The following is a 25,216-nucleotide window of genomic DNA, read 5'->3' on the forward strand; positions in this document are numbered from 1 at the left end:
GTCTGACCTAGCTTGAAACAAAATTGAGTACAGGGGTCTCTGTGAGACCACATGTAATGCTTAGCTTTCTTTACCAGTTTATTGCATCACTACAAGATTATCAGAGCTACATATGTTTGTGTACAATAACTATGGAAATAGTTGAAAAGATTTCTGATTTCATTGCAAAACATTCTGAATAGCGTCAGAAATTTAGTACTGTCCCTCATACAAGCTGCTGGAAGAGTTATGTGGGAGCAATGTTTCACTAAGGTGTTTTCAAAGGTCTTTTTAAGGTTTTGTCAGGACAGAAAAGCTAGGGAAATAAGAATGTATGTGGGTGCTGTAGAGTTTGTTTTCAAAGCCAAATGTAGAAACAATGTCATGACAAGAAATAGGAATCAGCATCCACTTCTTCTGGAAAAAACATTCATGGAAAAGATTGCCACTCTAGCCACAACATTTGGAGGAAAAACTATAGCGGCAGAAAAGAAGGAAAATATGACATCTGTAAGATGATCCAAAGAGCAACTGAAAACAAAGGATTTAAATTGTTTAAAGACTCCATCTGTTTCATTATTATTTTTCATGCCATATAGGACTTTGTTTCTTACCAGAGTTCTGTAAAGAATTAGTTTTTCATTGAACTTTCCCTGGTAGAGAACATAATTATAGAATATGGCAATCAGTGTTATCTAGATGATCATAGTTAATATTATTAATAACATCACATACTTAATGTGATTTAATAATGTGTTGTTATTGTTGTTAGTAGTATTATCTATGTGAGCTCATGCATGCATGGACCAGTTGAAAAATAAACTAAATATTTGCTAATGGTGACAGACCAGCGGTATTAAAAATACTTTCTCCGCAGTTTCACACAGGAAACGATTCTATTAAGTACGTGATAGCTCTTGGCACATCTTACTTTGTCATTGGTGGTGACCACATCAGCTATATAAATGTGTGATCTTGTATACGTGCTAAAAAACAGAAATTCTGAAGCTGAAGGAAATCTGAAACTGAAGGAAAATAAACAATAATTCAGAAATACTGTTAAACTTAAAAGGTCAACTTTAAGGAAAGTCTGGTTGAAGGCATTGCACAATTAGCAGTTTAGGCTCCATATACCTTTTTATGTAGTTCACATAAAATGTGAAAAATTAAGTAAAAAAAAGTAAATAAATCAGATGTCTTTAATATGCAATTAAATATATTAAAATGTACAAGACTGATAAATTGGCTCACAACACCACTCATAATGGCATCTCTTGACTTCTAGGGACCAAGCTGCCTCTTGTATGTCACAATAGTTAACACCAGTAACACCATTTTGAAATAATAAGATCTGAAGTGCAGTTGTTTGTAAGAGTTTACTTGTCTTTTGTCTGACCAAAAAACTGTAGCTGTCAAAAAATACATGTAACTGCCTATATTTGCATTACTCTTACTGTCCACCTCTAGGCATTTGACACTACAAGACTGCATACCTAGTTAGGTGCACCATTTATCCAACCTTACAGAGTATTCTTTAATATTCAACTACCCTTATTATGTTTGTATTCATAAATAGACCTGGACATTGTTGACATCAGACAAAATGAAAATAATCCTAGTAAACATAACCTTAATTCAGGGACATTAATTAATGATGACGTTCCTCTTCAAGATGTCAAGCAGTTGCTAGGCTTAGATGGCCATGACAATTTTACAAGATAAATGACAAAGTATTTATCATTACTATTTATTATTAGACTGTTAACAATGCTTCTGGAAGTAATTAATTCCCCTTCACAGAACCCACTTTGGAAGAGATTTATTCCCCCTCACAGAAGCTGTCTTTGGATTTATTTTCAGTTAGGTACGTAGGTAGGTGCCGCTTGCAGACCACAGCAGCAGGACCATGGCTTCTCAAGGCTGTCTCTGTGCTATGTGCTCCAGCAGCAGAGTGGGTCAGAGAGGTCAGGAAAAGATGTGAATCCTGACCAAAATAGCTGCACCGAGAACCATAGCAGGTGCGGTTTTACAGCAAAGCTTTAGAAGCAAAGTAGAGTTTAGGAGCAGCATCCCGTATTTTGCTGTGAGCAAAATATATGCCTGTGATTCAGTCCTGCTTGATAAGGTGTTTTCTCACTGTGCAGCACACCACAATAGCCTTATCAGGAGATCAAATTTTAGGTTCCATTGTAGATGAACTTGCTAAGAGCAAGTCAGAGGAAGAGGAAGACAAAGCATTCTTTGCTCTCCACTGGTCAGTCAGCACAGGAAATCAGCATGCTGAGAAAATACCTGCATGTCATGAAAAACCACGATGTGTTTCAAGTTACTTTAGAGACAGTATGAAAGCTACTTTGGTTTTAGAAAAAAAAACATCTCTACTTCCCTTTTCCTTTAGCCAGTGTCCTGTTCACATCTTCGGCAACAAGAAGCACTCTGCATGAAAAATAGTTGCATGAGTAGTTGACGTAAAACACAGTTGTAGTTCGGAGTTGAGTGAGTTAATGAGGAGCAGAATTTAATGCTTGCCACTGCAGTCTCTGGAGATGTGACTGCAAGTAGTAACATTGCATCTGCAATGCCTCCCAGCACTTTAGCAAGGGTGTTCTGCGGTATTTTTTCAGGGTTTTTGAAAATTTACTGAGTATATTGTAACCTTGTCGTAGTTACCCACATTATTTGGTATGAAGTAGTGGTGTTTTCTCTAGGTGATAACTGCTGGTGTAAATGCTCACAGGTAATGTCCATTTCAATGTGCAATCTCTGAGAACTGTTTGGCAGACATAGTTGGCCCTAGAAGTCTTTCCTCTTGCCAAAAAAAAAAAAAAAAAAAAGGAGTTTTGAAAACCCTTCTTAAGTCTTTATGAGCAGCAGTTCTGTTGTCTGATAAACAGCTGGGATTCATTGTCTGGTGTGCAATAAGCCAATTCATACACGACGTTGAGTTATTGCTTTTCTCAGAATTGTGCAAGTCTGTTTGGTTACCAGGTGGTTTCCCACAAAGCTGGTGCACCTCAGGACTTCCCGTGCAACTCTTTGTACAATCCCTTATCACTATATTTACACGTTTGTACGAGCCCCTAGCCTCAGGTTGGTTACAGAGCTCTCATGCTGCTGACACAACAGAATCACTCTGTGCATCCTCAGAGAAGTGTCCCTTGTTGGGCTGGGGTCTCCCAGGCTAGGGGCATGATTTTTGTTAATAAGGATAGTTCACGGATAGTTCACAAGTAGTTCACATTAGAATACTCTTAATCTTTGTTTTTCAGCCAACTATCCACATTATGTTGATTGGTGATGTACTCAAGGGCATACAGCAGGATGTTTCTATCAACAATGGCAACATAATGGTCTTCCTGATTAGCAGTTCCTCAGCTAATCATCCTTTAGACACCTCCAAGGCCTGGGTCATCTTGCTGTTCTCTCAGAGTACATATTTTATCCCTTTCACACAAAACAGAATTAACTGGTATCACTTTGAACATTTTCTTGGGGGACATTCAAATCCAGGCATCTTTGATTTGGGAACTTTAAACATTTACTGAGCAGCTCAGTTCTCCACACAGCTCTAGGAAAGAAGTGGTCAGATGGGTTGCTCCCTAGCTTGCAATGGCTCTTAAGGCCCTGGTTCATCAGCATCATATGCTGTCAGTACAGTGGGGAGAAAAGGAGGCAAACTCAATGGAGAGTACCTTTCTGTGCACACTGGAACATAAAATGTCTGTGTTGCCTGATCTGTGCTTTTCATAGAGGAAAAATATATATATTGCAGAAAATTTTCAGCTAACTCCACCTCTGTCTCATTATCAGCAATAACTGAACACAGGCATCTCAAACTAAAACCTGCTTTCTAAACTTAGAAACCCTATGACAACTATGATGGAGCTGGTAGCAAGTTCCTACCTATTCTTGGTCCAGTCACTAGAAGACATTGTTCTCAATGTGAGCTAGCCCAGAGTAAGATTTAAACAGCTATGTAACACAGTGTAGGTATCTCAGTTGTTGCTTCCAGATATTCTAGAAGCAGGAGATCATGCTGGATACCCACGAATGTTAGACAGTTATTTTATATTACTTTCCATGATTTCTCCTTAGTGAAATTAAGAGCAGATCTATAACCACTGTGAAGTGGTTAACTGTGTGAAATTTCATGTGAAATTTACATGAAATCTGCAAGAAAGCATTAATGTCTTTCCAGAAATTAAAAGAATTAATGATAACAGAAATGTACAAGTTATTTTCATTTCCCAGGCAAACCAGAAACTGCTTCAGTGCACAAAGAAAATTTTCCTTTTATTCGTATTTCATATTACGTTCTATTTTGTTTTCTCTCCTCACTGTCATCTCTGTTTCAAAATTAAAGATAAATGAGAGAAATCGTATTTTAATGGAGGTATTTATCTGTTGTTTTTAATTTTAGGTCAGCTGGGGAAGACATAGAAGTATAGCTGCTTATACATGTTGGATCCTGTCCTCAGACTTCTGTGGGCTTTGGTAGGGCTGCAGTGCACAAGCCTTGAAGTGCTTCCTAGCTCAGAGAGCACTTTGTGCACTGCACAATGTTCTGTAGCTGCCTAGCAAAGAGCTCCACATTGTGGATTTTCTGTCATCATATGTTGACTCGAGATGAAAAGAGAAACTTAGGGAATTCTATCTGAAAACAAATTACACTAAGAAATAAATGAAAGGCTTAGCAAAATGTCTTCAGAAGTTTCAGCACAGATTTTTCTTTGTTTTTAATTAAAAAGTTGAGAAAAGGTGATTTAAAAAAGCATCTTCAACCTAGTTACTCATTGCTAGCAAAGAATGACCCTGAAAATCTCTCTTATTCCTACAGAATTCGAGAAAGGGACAGCAATGGTTCCTATGCCCTGTGTCTGCTCAACGATGGAAAAGTACTGCATTACCGTATTGACAGAGATAAGACAGGAAAGCTCTCCATACCAGATGGAAAAAGATTTGACACCCTCTGGCAGGTCTGTTAAGTTTGAATTGCTTGGATATCTGTCATCATGTTGCAATATAACCCAGCTAGGCAGTTTGTTTTACTTTGCTGTGCGTCAACTGTCTTTGGCTAAACAGCAGCATGTTTTGGCAGTTTATTTGTCAAGTTTCCAGCTTTTTATGGCTTTCATACATGGATGAAAGGTATGTTAGTGTAAAAAGCTAAGTAAGTGTAGAGATTTTAATCATATTTAAATGTGATGTTGAAGCCTCACTGGGTTTAAAATTGCTGTAATCATTATTCAATTAGCTGAACATTCTCTAAAATGCAAGACCATTTGCATTTGTAAATTACCGTATTCAATAGTAGCTATGCCAGGTCTTTGGTTTATGTCCTTTATAATAATGATAAGCAGAATTCTGGGAAGCACATAGGTTGTTTTGGGATGCTGCACACACGTTGCATTCTTCAGCATTGAAATTCCCAACTTTGTAGACTGAATAAACATAGTTTGCTAATGGTTACTTCCAAAATACGTCTGAACTGTGGTAAAACTAAAGCAAATGATGAGTGGCTAGTTAACTATGCCATGGCTGTTAATAAAAAGGAATAAAACTGGAGAAATGACTGGGTAAAGTGAAGTAAAAACCATGAAGAATTTTCTTCTTGATTAAAACTATTAAGACAAATAAAGCCAGTCATAAATCTAAGATATGTGCCTTTAATTGTATTTATTAACTCAGTCTTGCTTGTAAATATCCTGCATATTTCTTTCCCTGAATAACTGGAAATTTAAAGCAACCTGCAAAACTTGCACATTTTTTGAATTTCTGTAAATTTTTCACTTGCAGACCACCACCTTCCTACCCAAATGTACCAAAGCCAAAATAGCAGTCATGTACCTATGATAAAATGGCAACAGGCATGGACAGGATAATGCAGGAACACAAATGTGCACAACTATTGGCACTATACATTTATTAATTGTTTACATCCCATTCTGAGTCTGGAGCCCAAAGAAAGCATTACATACATGTAGAAAGATAACTCCTGCCCTAGAGTTTTGACCATCTTTAAAATAAAAACTCAAAAACAAACAAACCAAACCAAAACCAAAACAAATAGGTAGAAGTCAGAGGTGTAAAAAGAAGTTATTTGCTCAGAGTTACAAAGCTGGTTCATAGCAGAGTCAGATGTGGAGTGTTGTATTTCACAAATCCAGTTCTTGGGTGAGATTCCAGATTCAGCCAGGAAGTTGCTTCAGAAACATACACCTCTGATAGAGAGAAGTAAAGATGACATAAGAGTACATGCAGTAAAATTCTGCTGTATGCCCAGTTCATTTGTTATAACATATACCAAATAGTGTACATATGCATGTGATTATAAGCAGACAATCTATTTAATAATACCTCTCTTACTTTTTTTTTTCTCTTGCTCTTCTTTCTCTCTTTTTTTTTTTCTCTCATTCTGTTAGTTAGTTGAGCATTATTCATACAAACCAGATGGATTATTAAGAGTTCTTACCATTCCCTGTCCACGACTTGGCTTAGAAAGTGGTGAGTTATTCCTATTATTTTGAAATGTATAAATAGCTGTGTTAAAGATGATAAAAAATGCGTGCATGTTTTTGACTTTAAGGGTGGGTGGGTGCAGATTTCTGTAGATGCAATTTTAAATTTGGATTTAAAAAAAATAAATTCTAACTTTTCAAATGAGTTAAGATCTGCCAGGTCATGCAGGATAGAGTCAGATCCTGTACCTTAAGGGATGATACCACCCCCAGCTCTAAAATTAACATCAGATCCAAAATGCACTTTACTGATGAAAATGGCAGTCTGTTGTACTTGGCCCGTACGTGATAACAGCGTGGTTGTCCTGGCACTCCTCCTCCGGTGACCTTTACTTCAAGTGGAGACTGGCATGCCAGCAGCTCTGGTACAGGCATTTTTGGTTGGGTGCAACGGGACAGGTGAGCTGCTGGTAGACGACGACTTCCCATATTGGGGAGCACAGGAGACAGGCAGTACAAACATTTGGCTGCACCTGATGCTGAAAAGGGGGTTCTTTAAACTGCCACAGTGCCTGCAGGAATTAATTTCTGGGAGGGCTAGGGGTATCCTGACCTCCAAAGCGCTCTTGGGCCTCTTTCTTTTTTAATCCCATATGTCATCTGAGTTTACACGGATGAAACCTAGTCATCTCTTTCACTGCTTGCCAGGACAAAGATGATCCTGCCTGATCCTTGTCTGATTCTTGCTATTCCAGAAGTGGTCTCCAGAGGGGTCTCTAAGGACCCCTCTTCTGTCTTTCTGACTGGAAACCAGGGACATGGTGTACAGATATGCCCTTACTTTTTACACTCCCATTAAGGCAGTTCACATACCTTTGTTTCTGTAGCAGCAAGTAGCAGAGTGTGACTGCCCCACATTAAAGCAAAAAGCCAAGAAGATGGGCCAGGAGAAATGCTGGAATATGATCTAAAAGCTAGAAAGTTGCCCCCCTCTGTAATTACGTATTTATTTTTTGTAATTATTATTACTGTAGTACATTTCTAACCTTGTTCAGTATCTTTCTACATTTGATTCTTTTACAGATAATGTTGTTTTTGACACTCGTCCCCTTCCTGGAACCCCTTCAAAGGTAAGAGTAAGTGGTGATACAGCAGTAAGGTCATTTAAGAAGCCCTACAGCCACGTAATACTCTAGGAATCATACAACTTGGATGTTGTTGCAGTATTTTTTTAAGGGATTGTTTTAGAAGTACGTATCAAATAAGCTTAACATTTGTCATATTTATTGTTTTCATCAGATTTTCGTACTGAGCTGTTAAGCATTTAATTTTGTGAATTTGTTTTATAATACAAATATACACAACATACGTGGAAATCGTGGTGTTTTCATATATGTCTCATTGAACAATATGTTCAAAATGCCTCATTGAACATTAACGGTCAAGTTGTCTAGTGACTGTATCATCACTTGGAGGAGAGATATTGCTCTGTTTAAATTGCCCATTTTGAGACTGCTGGCAGAAGCAAAATGAAGGTTCTCTTTATCGAGTAAAGCAAAATATTTTCATACCTGGTGTATGCAGTTAACATCTGTCTTTGCACAATGGTTTGAATCCTTGTGCAGTGAAAATAATAATTTTCACTACCAGCTAGCACTGTTGCTGTCCTTGATTAGGTTTTAAAATTACTATCCGCATATATTTGACTATCTAATACAAACAATTGAGTTAAGGACTATTACCATAAAGACAGTGCAAATGGCTGCTAGGTGAAGTGCTGGGAGTTACTCTTATTGTAAAAGTATAATATGTAGACATGTACTGCATTCACCACATGCAAACACTTACACCCTTACAGAATTTATTTATTGTAAAGTAATAAAGGAGTGCCTTGGGTTTCCTTTATTCACAATTGGAAAGAGAATTTTTTGAGGTAAAATAACAGATTCAATAAGCCTTTTCAATATGCAGTTACTGAATTCTCATACAGCTATGAAGAGGGTCAAGGATTGAGAAAGTTTGTTCTTCCATCAGGAAGAAGGACTGCATAGCTATATTTGAAATTTTTAAACAAAAGATACCTTTCTATGTAAAATCAAATAATCAAATAAGCTTGGAAAAAATATAATTTCGATCCAGTCATCAGAAAAACTATTTTTTGAGCTAAACAGAAGAAAATAATAATTTTAAGTGACTAAGGATGTGGATCACATTACTATTTCAACCTGAGATACAGGCAAAATGCTTGCTCAATAAGTACTGCAGTTTTAATTAGGCAGATATGATCTCTCAGTGGCCACTAGAAATGCTTACTAGTCACATTTAATTGCTTTTAAAACATAGTTGAATTTTTAAAAGGTATCTTTATAAGAACGTAAGTGCACTTGAAAAATTTAAGGCCTGTTCATTTTTGCTGGAATTAATGTCAGTTTGCGTGCTTTTTGCTTCAATAACCATAATGTTTGTTGTAAGACCAAGGGGTGCTTCCAACTTTGCTTTACACATTAGTCATCCTTCAACACGCTAAACTTAACAACTGATTCATATAACCTAATATGTTTGGGAGGGGTTTAAGCTCAATAACAGAGGCAGAAGAAACATGGTGTAAAACAACCAGGGAACGGGCAGTCTGTGAATTAAATGCTGCTTTAAGATACATGTACAGATCCAATTTGGTTTAAAATAATACATTCTAAAGAAAATTTAGTGTTAAGATTTCATACACTATATTTCTTGCTTTATTTTTTTAATTAACCAGGCACACACAAGAGAAAGGCTGGGTTATGTTCTTTTGTACTACGTCTGTTTTGTAAAATACCTTCAGCAATTTTCCTGACACTTTTACTGTTCCTCTTTGACATTGTGGTTTCTAGAGTTGGGCAAGAGGTGGAATTATCTCAAGACTCAAATCGTACACCTTTCCAAAGGCTGGCAGCAAAAAGGTGCCTCATACAGTCTTTTTAGGTTTTTGGTTGAGTTAAAAGGACTTACACTTAACTAATTTCACTCTTCCTTTTTCCTGTTGGCTTGCTGTTACTGAATGTGTGTCTTGACTACTAACAATCTGATCGTGAAGATTTTGTAAGCTTCTGCTTTTTTTAGTAATCATCTGCATAATTGTAGCCTTAACTAAAGCAATAGCTTTAAAGAAGTTTTTATAAAATGGGAGGGGAGGGGTGAGGGGGGCTATTTTCAAGTCATTTCTCACATCCCAAAATATTAGTACTGTTCTCAACATGTGTGCAGATAAAGTGTAAATGATAAAATACTTCAGAAAACACTTATAGCAGAACAAAGTGATATTTCTAGCAGTAAATACCATTCCTAATTAGAAAATTGGCTTGCTTACTAGATTATTTCTGAGCACATTTAGGGAACAATTTGTTAATAGCAATCACAAAATGTATTCCTACAGAACTTGTATGCACAAATCTTGTTATACATTGAAGTTTAGGAAAGTGTGAGATTTTGCAAGACCAAGCAGAATGGGAAAGTAGATGTCAGTGTGTCAAAGGGAACACAGTCTAGTACTAATGGAAGTGTGGCTGCATGGCCAGAAAATGATACTGTCCAGTAATTGGTGCAGTTGTGAAGCATGTAATTAATTATGGGCTTGCATGCTGAGAATAATATGTGTGTCCCTGTTCTACCCACGAGTCTCTCATTTTATTTGTTTACTTATTTATTTATTTATTTATTACTGGTTACTCTGGAACAAAAATGAGCAGGCACAAAAAGCCCTAGAGATACACTGCTGTTCAGAAAAGCTGTTTGACACATACTATATTCGATAATCCTGACAAAAACAATTACTCTTTTTTATACAACTTCAGTTCATCTTTATTAAGGTACCAGTAGCTGCACACCCTCAAAATGATTATAGGACTCTTGCCTCATTTTTATTCTCTGTCCTCTTACACAATTATATATATAATATCTGGGCATTTTCTAAAACTATCTGGAAAAAATTACCTTACTATCACGTATTAGACAAGAGGGATATTTTGGCTTTGTTCACTGCTGTCTGTTCACATGATAAAACCTGTGCTTCTGTCAGGTTGCTTTCTGCAATAAAACGCCTATATTCTGCTTCCTAGGGAATGCACACAGAGTACTAACTGAAGCATAGAGAGAAAAAGCAATCATTTAGGAAAATAATTCAGAAATTTTTTTAGATCATACTTTTTTTTTAAGCACAAATTTCATCATACTGACGAATTCAGACCCTAAAGAAAACAAACAAACAAAAAGTCCAGCTTTTAACATTTCCAAGATTAGCCATCCATTAACCCCGACACAGAGAGCTTACCTAACACACCTAACACCCTTCCACCTGGTTACTTACATACAGCTACTTCTCTTATGTCAGACAGTAAAGCATAAAATTTACACCGTTATATTTTTTCAGACTTGCAAAATGTGTTGGTTGTTGTTATTATTATTATTATTATTATTTCACAAACTGGTTATTTGGATGTATTTTTAGCACTATGATCAATTTTTTTCCGGCTGTTTTACTCATAAAATTGTCATTTTAGACTATTTAAATGAACTTCTGCCACCTAGTGGTAACCTAGTTTTAGTCAAAGCTCATTGAGTAGTTGGCTACCATGGTCTTTGTCATGCAGCATTTTGCTTCGCAGTTGGTTTAGCAAAGCAAGATGTCTTTGTGGCCCTGTATATACGTTCGGTTTATTGCAAATCAGGATTACTAACGTGAAAAGAAATAATACTTGCTGTATTGATTGCTTGCATAAATACAATATTTACTATCAAGTAACAGTCTTTACTATATAAATGAGACAGAGAAATGGGAGCCTTTTCATTCATATTGTAAAGCAAATAGTAAATGTATCTCATTCTCAGTGTAGCAACTGGATGCTGTCATACATACATAGGGGTTTTCCTAGCGAGGCCTTAACCATACACAGAAAGTGTTATTCGTTTTACTAGAGAGTTACTTTTGACTCAGATCAAACTCTCTACCTCCTACTTTCCTCTTATTGTGGATATGGCTCTATTACTACAAGGTTGCTACATCAGTAAAGTCAGTCCCTAATAAGGGAAATAATAACATATTTAGATTAGATTAACAGTGTATATCTGAAAATTTCAACCAATTGAAATTAAACCCTAGCTAAAATAAAATAAAATAAAATAAAATAAAATAAAATAAAATAAAATAAATCTGTTCATGTTAAAAAATGGGCAAGGTCATAGCAGCATTCTAGTAGGAAAGCATGATATGACATCTAGCCTCACAGTTTACAAGACGTTGTACAACAAGGTAGCACATAATATGTGCCATTTTTAATGGGTTCCTCTAGCAGAGTCTTCATATATTATTTTTTTTAACTGTAAGAGCAAGTTCATAGTTATGTTGCCCATTCTCTGGTTCTGGTAAGAATATAAGGAATAATCCTCTAGCTGTATACATGGGCTTATTTGTCTTGATACATGGGCTGTATTAAGACAAAGCTCCCTTTGTCAGGAAGACCTGCAGAATTAAACTTGCTGCTTTTAAAGCAAGGACAGAAAGGACTCTGGATTTGAACGACAGTTAACTAAAAGGCAGTTTTTATTGTACTATTACCCAGGCCACCATATATGCAAAGATAGAGACCTCCTGCACCATTTCTAGACCGTGGCTTTTGACTGCAAAAGAAAAATTCCAACCTTTCTGTTAGAATATCCTGTTCAAAGGCAAGCAGGGTGCTATGTGTCACAAATACATAATTGTCAGAACTAAGGAAGAGAATGCTGCTGTTTGAGGTTTTCTGAGTGCTACACAATATTCCCAAATTACTCACATGAGCTGAAAAGGTGAAGCATCAAATTACAGTTTAAACAAATATTATATATACATATATATATTATTAAACTATTTAATTGAACTGCAGCAATGGGGAATATCATTCCACACATACATATGTATTAGTTAACTAAGATAGCCCTAATGATATGTAAGACATTATCACTCATCTTCACATGAGAATCTTTCTGAGAAAGAATCCACTCAAAACTTTGTTAGATTTGGTGTTACTGTGTCATCTACAGAGATTAATTCACAAGAATAGGAGTAAAACACTCCTTTTTAATGCAGTTTCTAAACAAGGTGACCCAGTCCTTTCTGATTCTTTTGTTTTGTTCTTGAACTATAAAGGAAAGGAAATGTCTGTCTACCTCTCACATAAAGAGTCAGCTATGTCATAGTCAAAAGTATATTTTTACCAGGTTTTCTGGACTGGTGAAGAGCTTCTTGTGAGACATATGAATATAGTGTATATCAGTTTGTTTGTCCGGTGGAAAGTATGTCAGTTCATACCCTGTGACCTATTTTCAGGGATATTTAACTACTTCTCTAGTGCCCAGGTAATACTAACCACATGAAAATATGTGCCCTCTGAGGTTTTTAAAGTTTGAGGGGCTGTCTAGTACTGTCTGAGCCTACTGAACTTCTAAGTGTTTCTGCCCCGTAGTTCAGCAATAATCACATAAATCTTACTTATCAGATTTATACAAGGTATTGCAGCGGAATTACCATCATTATATTTCTGCCTGCAGCGTTATGTTGCTATATTAAACAAGAATCACTTCTTCCAGCACAAAGTTCACGTCCATTTGAAAACCTGAGTTTATTACTTTAAAGGCCTTTTTTAAAGCACTTGTATCTCATTTCTCCTAAGCGTCAGCTGCAGTGACAACAACTGGTGCACAAACCTTTTACTCACGTGAAAACTAGAAAGATTTGCTGATATTGTACTCTATGTGGGCTTAATTCATATTCCTCATCATGTAACAGCAATCACACAAACTCTAGCAAGAACTTGACCATTTGTAGAAAGAAAACAGGGATACCATGTTTCATTACATTAGCCTGGAGCTACAGATGTGCTTCACATAATTGTGACAACAGAAAGATTTCAGTGTTTTAAGTGAGAGGTATGATGTGGGACATTCCAAGGCTTGGGTTCAGATACTCACATCACACTTTAGGTTTATTGTCAAGGTACTCCTCAGAGTGAACAGAGAACAATTGATAAGTCCTACTAAAGCTTTCAAAAAGCATGAGTCCCAGAACAATGTGGTGTCTTGGAGATGTCATTTACTGAATACTTTGCATTTCTGTCAGAAAGACTATTTTAAGGATGAAGTATGCAAAAGGTATATTTTGAGACTGTGATTGTATCATTCCAAAGTATCTGAGAACTTTTCTTCCAGTATCTTGGAAGCTGCCACTGAAGATTCAACATCTGAGCTCCTTTCCAAATTTGTCAACATATTTTTCTCCTTTTTTGACTCTCTTGTTTTGGACTTCTTGGCCAAGAAGTGTTAAATGGACGCTTCCATAAAACCCATGCGATGTAATAATTTGCAACAGCTTCCTTTGTACATATATCTATCTCACTACAGGTATTAATGTCAGCCTATATTGCTTTGTATCCATTCAGTGAGTTACCCATTACCAATTATCTTTTGGGCTGTAAGATTATCTCCCTGTATGTACACTTAACTGCGGAAGCAAGAACACATCTAGAAAACCCCTCAGTGGAACTAGAGCCACTTCTCAGTGGTGTTAGGGAATGGGTCATAGTAATTATCAGTAAGATTAAAAAACAAACAAACAAAATAGGGGTCTTGGCATGTTCTGAAGCAATAGAGAATATATTAAATCCACAAACTAAAATCAGTGTGTCCTCAGTAACTATAATTCCATCTGATTTGACTTTTCTTTGGAAAAAAAATAGCATTGATAGACCATAAGTATTTCCTTATATATCTGGAGATAGTGTAGGGAAAAGCTATCCTGTGTTCACAGTAAAACTAGCAGCCCATTGCTTGAGGGGTTTAGGATTGAATTTAGGATTTAATTCCAATTTTAGTTCTTTTTTATTTATTTATTTTTTTTTAGTGATTTATTTTTTTTACCAAGGCATATGTCCTGTGTATAAAATCGAGTGATTTAGGCCTTGGATGTGCACGTCTTAACATGTAGATCTGGCAAGGTTTACCTGGTTAGGAAAACAAAATCAGGACTGAAGAGAAAGAATGGATCTTGTTCTATATCATTCATCTCCTTATTCTTGAAGCTGGCTGGTCAGTTTTGTCCCTGGCCTATCTCACAGCTGTGTCAGTACTCATGTGGATTACCCTGACAGCAAATGGCCTTTCAACACCGTTCCACAAGACTGAATGACTCAAGTCAGAGATCTCTTACCATCTCTGATGCCACCACACTCATCCTGCTAGGTGAGAATCTTGCTGAGCATTTGTTTCCTATTTGTGGTTTGCTATGAAGTTTGTGTAGAAACCTCTTCTGCTTCATCCACCCGGGCATATCACTTCATTATGATTTAATAAACTGTACATCCTGGGTCAAAAAGCTGCTTCCAAGTGATAAAACGCCAATTAACTCCTAGACATTTCCCTGTTTCTTCTTACTTGCAAACCACAACTGTTTCAGGCAGAAACTTACACCACTGAAATCTTCAGTTATTAAAAATAATGATATACTTGAATATTTGCAAAATAGATTTATCCAGTATTCTGCAAGTACAATGCATCTTTATTTCCTACTAGAACTGAGCAAACTCCTGTTGATCTTTGAATTTCTGGTTTTGAAACACTCTCTTAGGAAAGTGAAGTCATTCATCACTAGAGTAAAAATTTAACATTGAGAAAGAAACATTACTGATTTACAGAAATAATTTTTGTAATTCCCTGTTCTTAAAAGTAATGTCTCCTTGATCACAGACAGCATAAAGCAGGTTATAAATTTAACTAACCTATAGATTATTTTGTGAGATTCATCCTTCAACCAAGCAGCTCCAGAATGCACAGTGTTTCTTCCAGATTCATTTGTGTGCTCCATGAAATGCTTCTGACAAAAGCAACAAAGGCAGAGGAATAATATTTGAATCAGATTTTCAAATGTAGTAGAAATTTGGTAATTTTCTCCCTCCTTAGTCCAGAAAGAGCAGACAGGCTTGCCCAGAGTTTCTGGTCCACGATGTTCAATCATTTGAGCCTATTAAAATTATTTCTTTTTTACCCTTGTTTCTTCCAAGTTGAGACACTCTACAACATCCACAAGAAAAACAGGGTAGGGTTTTTGTTTGTTTGTTTTCATTAGTACTAGGAACTTCTCTATGGCCAAGGTATAGTGAGAAAGAGCTTGGAGGGGGAGGAAGGACAAATTATAGGGAAATCCTTAGGATTTGCAATGTTACATAGCAGATTTGAAGACAGCATGAAAATTTAATATCTGCAGGGTAAGATTTGTGCATGACCCATTCCAGTTAATTCTCTCAGATCAAATGTTCTGAAATATTTGCAGTAACTTTTTATGCTTTAGCAGTTTATGTGTAATTTGGCCTGCATATATACTCTAGCAATAGCCTCCAGAATGAATAAGCTTCGTTTGATCCTTTTCTTACTCTCTGATTCTTACCTATGTGTCTCTTGCAATCATTATGCCGTAATCCTCTGGAAAAAAATGATTTTAACTTACATATATATTGCTAAACTTAATAATTCTATCTGTGTGCTACAGCTTCAGCCACCTATTGGCTCCCCATCTGATGACCAAGCAGCTTTTAATCCTTATGTGCTACAAAGGACAAGAGGTCTTATGGGAGCAGAGAAAGGTAAGCAGAGTAATTTATGCTATGAATAACATCTGTTTCCTTATGTGAGAGGTCTTCCCTCTACCCACATTTCTTTTTTCTAACTTATATTTCACACCATGTCATGTATTGTTTTACTACTATCATAGCTCAAGTCTGGTAGCTGAGACTGCCAGACGTCAGCGTCTGTAATAGAAGTGATTTAACAGTAATCCCTTTTTTGCATGTTGAAGTGGAGGATTATTATCTCTTTGACTCTAAAAGCTGCATCCTTACACTTCATAGAAAGCATTGTGCCCCACTGAATCCACAGTGCCAAGCTGTTGCCAAGGCTTTCTGTGAAATGTAATTAAATATTGCATTCTGAGTGAAGAATTGTCTGAGCACTAATGGAAAGCACTAAGATGAAAGGCACATCTTTAACCCTTCTCCTGTCGAGGATCCTCCTGGCAGTAACATTATGCAGTTATTCAACAGCTAGCACATGTCACCAGGTAGAGGTCACTCTAATTTGGGATGTTCTAAAGTGCCTGTGGCTGGACTGCATGTGGTTTTGTTATAATGCACTCATAAATCAAGCCCAAAGATGCAGCTGATAATCCTGAACAAGAATGTGGTTAATATAAAACTGTGGCAGCAAAACAGTCTCATGTAATCTCTGATATGTTTATTCACTGAACTGCAGGTGATCAGAGAGAGGCTTTACCCATGGACACTGAGGTCTATGAAAGTCCATACGCTGATCCAGATGAAATGAAACCAAAAAATGTCACTCTTGACAGGAAATTGTTAACCCTGGAGGAAGGAGAACTTGGCTCTGGCAATTTTGGTACTGTAAAGAAAGGGTTCTATAAGATGAAAAAGTAAGTATTTATTTCTGTTTTCATAAAGTTTAATACATAAAAGCTTTATCGCCTATCTGAGCAGAAGTAATCTTACCTTGTCATTTGGCTTGACAGATTGTACCCAAGTAATTTGGCCTAAAATTCACTGTTTCTGTCTTTGTATATGGAAGCATGTGCACTCACTTTCTTCAGCTTGCAAACATCTCTTGGCTGCAACATAGTCACCTCCTAGCTCTTATTTGTGTCTGTGAAGTGGGCAAATGACCATTATTACTATTTACTCTCCTGTCCGGGATAAAATAGAGTGAGAAGTCCCATGCCTTTTCACCGCACAATGTATGGGCAGTCATTCCCCTTATTCTTTTCTTTCACAACTGCAGTCTTTCTGAGAGAAATTGTGTAGACTGTCAGGCACAGTTTACCTGGAACAAATGGATTTTCACCTAAACTAATTATTCTAAATACCTGTTTCATGAAGCTGCAGTGTTGATTTTCAAGTAGACAGAAAATGTTGTGGCCTCCCTTATCATGCAATTTCAGTAGGAACAGACCCTGTTTAAACTGGCAGAAGTGGGAGCACCTGACTGTTTATGCATTTTCATAATAAAATGTTATCAGTATGTTGTTTAAGTGCATGGACTGATTATGTATACACTTTCACCATTCAGAACCAGAGGCATTTCTTTTACTGAGATTTTCAGAGCCAAGGAGGATTTTTCATTTTCCAGTGCAGTCTGAGGGGATTTGAAGGGCTCTGGTGCCAGCTTGTGTATTTGCTAATCTTGTTTCACAGCATTTGTTCACATTTGAGCTCTGCCATCTCATCAGTGACTTTTTCACTTGTATGAGCTGTAGGTTGCAGGAGCAGGCTTAGTTTCTCTGTAGGTCAGAGCACTGCCTTGGGGCTTTGCAATGCTGCATGTTCTAGTCTCACCCCCAAAACACCTCAGTGCTGAGAAAGGCCCTTATAGTTTTTCTTCTGGGAGCTCTTTAGTAAATCTTTCCACTATTTCCTGGTCTCTTTATTAGTTGAGGCTAGCCAGAATGGACAAGATAATATTGTAAGGTACATTTATTTCAAAGCTTGTTTAGACCTTTTGTAACTACTTTTAATTTTCTTTCTATTCTCTTTCTTTTGCTTAGCTGTCCTCTGAGCATTTGATAGAGAGTTATTCCCATTACAATCAGTTTCTTTTCTGTCTTAATGTTCAATTCTGTCTTTTGTCACATTTTGTACTATGTACAGAGAAGCATCAGTTGAAGATTATGTACATTTTTCATCAACTAATCCCAGAGTTGGATTCTTCTTTGTAGGGGTGCCAAGCCAGTGGCTGTAAAAATTCTTAAGAATGAGAGTAATGATCCAGCTGTAAAGGATGAATTACTGAGAGAAGCAAATGTAATGCAGCAACTGGATAACCCATATATTGTCCGAATGATAGGCATATGTGAAGCTGAGGCCTGGATGTTAGTAATGGAAATGGCTGAACTTGGGCCACTGAACAAATTTTTGCAAAAAAATAGGTATGTAAACTTTGATTCCTTTTCATAGCATTTATCCAAAAGGGGAAAAACAGTCAGGTCTTTTTTTTTGTCTTTAAATTCAGGGACATTTTACATTGAAACCATGTTTATCTAATAATTAGTTACTGTAGTTACTCTTCACCTAGACATAATTATCTTGCAGATGTCTCCAGACTGTCAAACCTTTCTGGTAAAATAGTGCATTCTGCATAAATTAAAGAATTTTCAGACGTTCTTCAATTGCTCATTTGTTGATATGTTCACATATTGTCTTGTTCAGGACATTCTTATGCTACCTGTTCTAATTAAAGCTTAGCTAAACACAAATGGATCACATTCCTAGTATGATGCGAGGCAGTTCATACGGAGAATTTGTAATTGAACTTGAAAAATCATGAAAATGAACTCTTAAAGATTCAATTATGATTTCCAGACATGTCACGGAAAAGAATATAACAGAGCTGGTACATCAGGTTTCCATGGGGATGAAATACCTGGAGGAGAATAACTTTGTGCATAGGGATCTGGCTGCAAGGAACGTGCTATTAGTCACCCAACATTATGCCAAAATCAGTGACTTTGGACTTTCCAAGGCTCTTAGCGCTGATGAAAATTATTACAAGGTAAGGTTTACACAAGACACCAAAGCTGTGTATTAACACATCTTAATGAGATTGTTTTCAGATTAAGTACTGTTGTTTCTGAGAGTTGAAAATAAGAAATGCTATGTGTCATCTATTGTTTCATAGTCTGCTAGTGGGTCATGGATTTTTTAAATTAGCGATCGTTAAGAAATAGGGAGGGAAAAGATAATCCCTTACTTAGTTGCTTCTTTTATTTACGATCAGTAAATTTGTCATTAGAGGGTAGAAATTTTCTGTAGAAATTAGACATTTTCTGCCATAAAAGGGGGAAAAAGTCTTTGTTGCAGGTAAGAATTTAGTACGTGGTTTTCACCATGTTTTGGTTTTCACCAAAATACAGGCTAGCACACTGTGTGACTAACACAATTGTATTGCGGGATTTTGTTGGAGGAGTACAGTTGGTAAGCAATCATTGATCTAGGAAAAGTTTGTTCAGATTAGTTTTAACTTATATGGATCTTTGTACAGCTAAGAGACTTAAATAACTACCACGTTTAATGAGGTAAAAACATCATTGGGAGACAAATGTTCTAATCCTGTCTATATCTTTGCTGATATGTTGCTCTTAAAGTTAAAATTATTTATTCTTTCTGCCTATTTCCTTTCAACAGTTGCTTAAAAACAGTAAGGCAGACTATGAAACACTGCAGAGAAGGAGCAAGCACATACTGCCTTCTGATGACCTTCCTATGGGAACAGTAACTGCTGCCAGAAAAGGCAGTGGCACCTTAAATCATTGCCACTAGCCTAGCTTGTCAGAGGTTTGAGATCTGGTATCAAAGGCCCATTCCTTTTACAACTTCACAAAATACAGCATGATTATATTACCAGATCTAGCATTGTGCTGGTATGGTTTGACACCTGCATTGTTGTGACACAGTGTTATGGCATAATTTAAGCAAATTGCAGCTTGCAGCTGCTTTGAAATGAAATATTGATTTAAACTAAAAAGAAGACTCAGTGTAGCTAAGTAGATACCTCTTATCTCCTGCAAAAAGTAGACTTGAAAAATCTTTGAAAGAGCTTAAAATTGAATGCCATGGAAAACATAACTCCAGGTCCTTTAGCTGGGCTTAGCTTTACCATAGCATTCATTTCAGTGTGTTATTTGAGTCTGGAAGATTAAGAACAATTTTGTAACAGTTTTGAAGAAGCTTCTGCATATTTTTTCTAATGCCACTACATTAGAAATACTTGGTACAAATGTATGCAAATCTAAGTTAAATTGGCTTATAGGAATTACAGTGTTGTTTACTACATACTACTGTCTCTAGACTGCCTTTTTTCTTTTCTTTTCTGTTATTCCTTATTTTAGGCACAAAGTCATGGAAAGTGGCCAGTCAAGTGGTATGCTCCAGAATGTATGAATTTCTACAAGTTTTCTAGCAAAAGTGATGTCTGGAGCTTTGGGGTTTTAATGTGGGAAGCTTTCTCTTATGGGCAAAAACCATATAAGGTGAGTAGTTCTATCTGGCAGTTCTTTTATTGTAAAAATTCAGAGCAGATTTTAACCAACGCCTTTCTTATTCTACCTGGAATTGTAGTTACAGGTTGAAGAAGGCCTTAGCACACCATCTTCAGGTTGGAAATTAGGGGAAATGTAGTCTCAGAAAGAGCAGTCAGGCATTGCAATGGGTTGTCCAGGGAGGTGGTGGAGTCATCATCCCTGGGGGTGTTTAAGGAAAGGTTGGACATGGTACTTAGGGACATGGTTTAGTGGTGACATTGGTAGTATTGGTATTGGTAGTATTGGTTGGACCAGATAATCCAGGAGGTCTTTTCCAACCTTAACAATTCTATAATTCTATTCCAGGGAATGAAAGGTGGTGAAGTCGCACAGATGATTGAAAGAGGAGAACGAATGGAACGTCCAGAAGCTTGTCCAACAGAAGTCTATAACTTAATGAAATTGTGTTGGACATACAAGTGAGTATGATGTGATGCTCTCTCCTTTAATAGCAGTATAATTTAATCTGCATAGTTGACATCCAGAAAGTATAAAATAAGAGTATTTCAAAGCATATCATGTCAGCTGGCATTTAGCTTGCAAACAACATGCAAAGGAAGGAGTCAGTTACACTTTCAAACAAAAATGATGTGAGTTATCAAATGTACAAGAACCTGATTTTGCACAGGTGATCTATTTATTGCTGGAATTATTATAAAATAAATAATAATAATAATCAGAAATAATTATTTCACCAGAATGTCAGTCTGGTGTATTTTCAAAAGAAAATTTGAAATTAAGGAAACATTTTTGTTTCATTCTGGCTTGTATTTTGTTTCAATTTGATTTCCAAAACTACAAAAATTTCAATCATGTTATCAAATTATTCCTCTATTCCTCAGTTCTTAATTGTTTTGACTTTTTCTTGTCTCATTTCTAAATATCTTCAATTTTGATACCACATTGACTTCCTGCTAGTGAAAGGCAAAACATCTTTACAAGTTGTACCTGATGTTTAGGAAACATTTTTTTCTGACCAGCAACATTTCAAAAGTTAGAATTATGAAATATAGATAAGAGGGAAAAAAACAACAAGGAAGGAAGGAAGAAAGGAAGGACAGAAGGAAGAGAGAAAGAAAGAGAGAAAGAAAGAAAGAAAGAAAGAAAGAGAGAGAGAGAGAAAGAAAGAAAGAAAGAAAGAAAGAAAGAAAGAAAGAAAGAAAGAAAGAAAGAAAGAGAGAGAGAGAAAGAGAGAGAAAGAGAGAAAGAGAGAAAGAGAGAAAGAAAGAGAGAGAGAAAAAAGAGAGAAAGAGAGAAAGAGAAAGAGAGAAAGAGAGAAAGAGAGGAAGGAAGGGAGGAAAGAAAGAAGGAAGGAAGGAAGGAAGGAAGGAAGGAAGGAAGGAAGGAAGGAAGGAAGGAAGGAAGGAAGGAAGGAAGGAAGGAAGGAAGGAAGGAAGGAAGGAAGGAAGGAAGGAAGGAAGGAGAAAGCCCATCTAATACTTTTTTTTTTCCTTTTTTTTTAAAATCAGTATATTGCAAAATTTCATTTCAAATGTTTTACAATTTTCATTTTAAACTATTTTGTTGAAAGTACCTTTAGCTGTAGGAAGGGTTCCAAAAAGCATCCAAAGTCCATTGTTACTTACTTTTCCAATTCACCATCTGGAGAATATGTGGAGAATATTTTCAGCAAAGGTCTCTGGGTTCCATTTCAGGAGGTGTGGTACTTCACCTTTAGGTACCTTGTTCTTTGGTAGTTTTATTATACCTGGTACTCTAGAAAGAACATGGAGCCATAAAATAATTTATGCCTTTTTGTTTGTCTCAAACAATGCTGCGGCAGTTTTAGAGTAAATCAGTATCATTTTCGTTGTGATTAGTAAGCATATTTTCAAGGGTATTGGGTTTTATTTGTTTGTACTCAAATATCTTTAACACTGGAAAGGAAAAGAAAAGAAAATCAATAATAAGAATGCTAAGGTCATGCAGTGTAACTCAATACGTAAAGTATAATTCTCATGTCTTGTTATTTTTATTATATTCTCCCAAATCAGCAGAGGTTCAGATAAAGAGGAAATGAAAACAGTATGGCCATGTATTTTATGCCTAGGCTTTTCTCAATGGTGCTAAGCTGCTCTGTATGACTGTAGTACCTGTTATGAAGCAGATAATACCCTGTAAATTTTCTTTTCGTCTTACTATTGAAGTAAACAAAGTACAAAATTAAATGGAGCCGATTTACTATATATTTCTTGTAATACCTTCATCAACAGAAAGTAGCAGTCATGACAATTCACTATGTATTGCCATTTGCCATTTGGTTATCGTTTGGTAGCAACATTTTGGTAGCCTTAAAATACTGTGAGCAGCTTATAGGATCTGTCACTGAGAAGTCCAAGGTGTTGCACGGCCAATGTACCTTTTCAGCTATCTCCTTCCTTTGCAGTGATATTTGTCATCTTTCCACAGTGTTGATGACCGACCAGGATTCGTTGCAGTTGAGCTGAGATTACGTAACTACTATTACGACATTTCCCACTAACAACATGAAGAACAGCAGCTGCCTTGTCTTCAGCAAACGTCTTCTAAGAAGCAGTTCAGTTTCCGAAACCAAATGACTTGGATTTTTGTACTTCCACTTTTACCATATAAAGCTCAGAGCTAAGCCCTGTGTGTAGGTTTGCCTTTTCTTTCTTGCTTGCAGAATAGCAAGCTCCTAAATAAAGTTGAAAACATTGGGAACACAAAGTGAGCAGCACAAATGTAAGTGCAGATGCTTAGACTTTTGCTACCTTCCATAATTTTTTTACAGCTTTATATGCTTTACATTTTTGTCATGTATAAGTATTTAAAGTCTTTCATCCCTCTTCCTGTATTGTATTTGAGTTCAGATGGGGATTTAAATTCTTGTAAATAATTTTCTTAGCTCTTAAATGGACAAGTATTGTTACAGCTTTCCCCCTACCTAAGGAAGAATAGCATAAACACTTCTCACAGTGAAGGAAATCCGCTGTGAAAGTGTCAGTCATTTTGACTGACAGTGTGCTTGATTTTACCCCCAAGCTGCTTTATAACCAAAGTCTGTTCTCAGTAGTAAGGTAAGCAGCAAGAAACCGGGAGATGAGAATTTCTAATGTGTAAAGAGGAATCATCAGCTCTTAACTTTTAAGTGTACACAACTCCTCTCTTTTCTCACCTCATGTGGAAGCCCAGCTGTCCATCAGGGTGTTATTTTTTTCTTGGTGGAACCTGGGAACTCAGGGACTTGCTCTCACCTTTGGACAAAGTGTATCAGCACCTTAGACAATGACTCTGGGTTTTAGCCTGAAGTCCGTAAGTGTGGTTCCTGAAAAGGCAGCTGTGCACTGAAAGGTGAAGGAGCAGCAACTTTTTCCTTTGTGTGGTCTGAGCCTTCTCTAGACATTCCATGTTCCTCTTTGGATATACCAAAGCTTCTTATGTTTTGTTGAGTGGCAACCATTTCTTTTTTTCAAGCCTTTCTTGAAAAGCATTTGTGAGAATTTACCACAGCTTATAACCTCTGAAACTAAGTTTCAGTCCCAGATAAAATATTTTAAAATATGCTTAAAGATATCCATTTTTCTTTCATCCTCTCCTAAATGTTACTATTTATCCTGTTACTAATGCTAGTGAGCATCTCAGGAAAAGGTGTTTGTTTTACCTTTTTTTTTTTTTTTGTAATGGCCCAAGCAGGGTTTCAAGTACTGTGTAAGTATAGCAATGATAATTACAAATTATGTAACAAATTTCTATTCCCATTTTTTACCTTTATGTGTTTTTTGTCCAATCTCATTTTAAATATACTAGAAATCAAAATTTCTGCTTGTGTGTTCCCCACAAGCAGGCACATTACAGGCACTTACATGTATCTCAGGATTCTGCTAGATATAGAGATTTTAGAAGAATATGAAAAATAAGATTTAGAGTTAGGTATACTTGTTGAATACAGCTGTTTAGAGCATATGTTTTTAGTTGTTTGAACAGGGTATTCTTAGAGATGCAGTGATATTTTTTCTCTAGGAAAGAAATTGTGTGAGCAATTACAATGAGAAAGCATGAAATAATTTGCATAAAATATGACTATAAAAATGTGGGATTTACTGTAAAACTGTTTGTTTCTTTATACTCATTTTATGGTCTATTTAAAAAAAAAAAAAAAAAAAGCCTAGTTTTTTTTTGGTAGTTTTGTTTTGCAGAATCCAGTGCTAGACACTTCAGAAAGCACATGCTACTGCAAGATACTGAGTGCAATAGGCCATGTTTCAAATGTGAGTCAAACGTGACTTATATCCAAGATAATTTTTTTATTATTACTTTTAGAAAACAGTTTTTCAACATGAACAGCTTGAGTAGATGTTGCCCGTAGTTATATATAGTTGTTTATTAGCATTATCCCTATTGCAGAGAAACTGTCAGCTTTACATGTGCAATTGGTACGTTCATGGGGATATCAGTCATAAATCAATTGCACAAATCAAAACAATTGCACAGCCAGTGAGTGACAGCACTCTATTTCCCTGAAATATATATGTATATATGTTTTTTAAAATTTTACCTAGTATTAGAAAACTGGAGGAATAGTTCTTCCCCTCTCTTCTGAGTGAATGTCTCTTTTGGTGTTGCTTGATTGTTTTTAGTTTCACTGTTCTGTAATAAAAGTTTACAATAAGGA

At 36.4% G+C, this 25,216-nt stretch overlaps 1 protein-coding gene across 3 annotated transcripts in view; it reads left to right on the top strand.

Moving 5' to 3' along the window:
- SYK (spleen associated tyrosine kinase) overlaps positions 1-25,216 on the top strand; it is a 56,144-nt gene extending 30,928 nt beyond the window's left edge. For 2 of the 3 annotated variants that reach the window (XM_038171084.2, XM_072031288.1), the window contains 11 exons: positions 4,817-4,955; positions 6,402-6,483; positions 7,521-7,567; positions 9,311-9,379; positions 15,991-16,084; positions 16,749-16,926; positions 18,223-18,432; positions 18,866-19,055; positions 20,392-20,532; positions 20,890-21,002; positions 22,993-25,216. In XM_038171084.2, coding sequence (XP_038027012.2) covers positions 4,817-4,955; positions 6,402-6,483; positions 7,521-7,567; positions 9,311-9,379; positions 15,991-16,084; positions 16,749-16,926; positions 18,223-18,432; positions 18,866-19,055; positions 20,392-20,532; positions 20,890-21,002; positions 22,993-23,065 — 1,336 coding nt within the window. In that variant the 3' untranslated portion in view covers positions 23,066-25,216. The remainder of the gene's footprint in view (positions 1-4,816; positions 4,956-6,401; positions 6,484-7,520; positions 7,568-9,310; positions 9,380-15,990; positions 16,085-16,748; positions 16,927-18,222; positions 18,433-18,865; positions 19,056-20,391; positions 20,533-20,889; positions 21,003-22,992) is intronic. The other variant, XM_072031290.1, reaches the window with a different exon arrangement.

This window comes from Anas platyrhynchos, chromosome Z, assembly GCF_047663525.1.
Source record: "Anas platyrhynchos isolate ZD024472 breed Pekin duck chromosome Z, IASCAAS_PekinDuck_T2T, whole genome shotgun sequence".
NCBI classification, from domain to species: domain Eukaryota; kingdom Metazoa; phylum Chordata; class Aves; order Anseriformes; family Anatidae; genus Anas; species Anas platyrhynchos.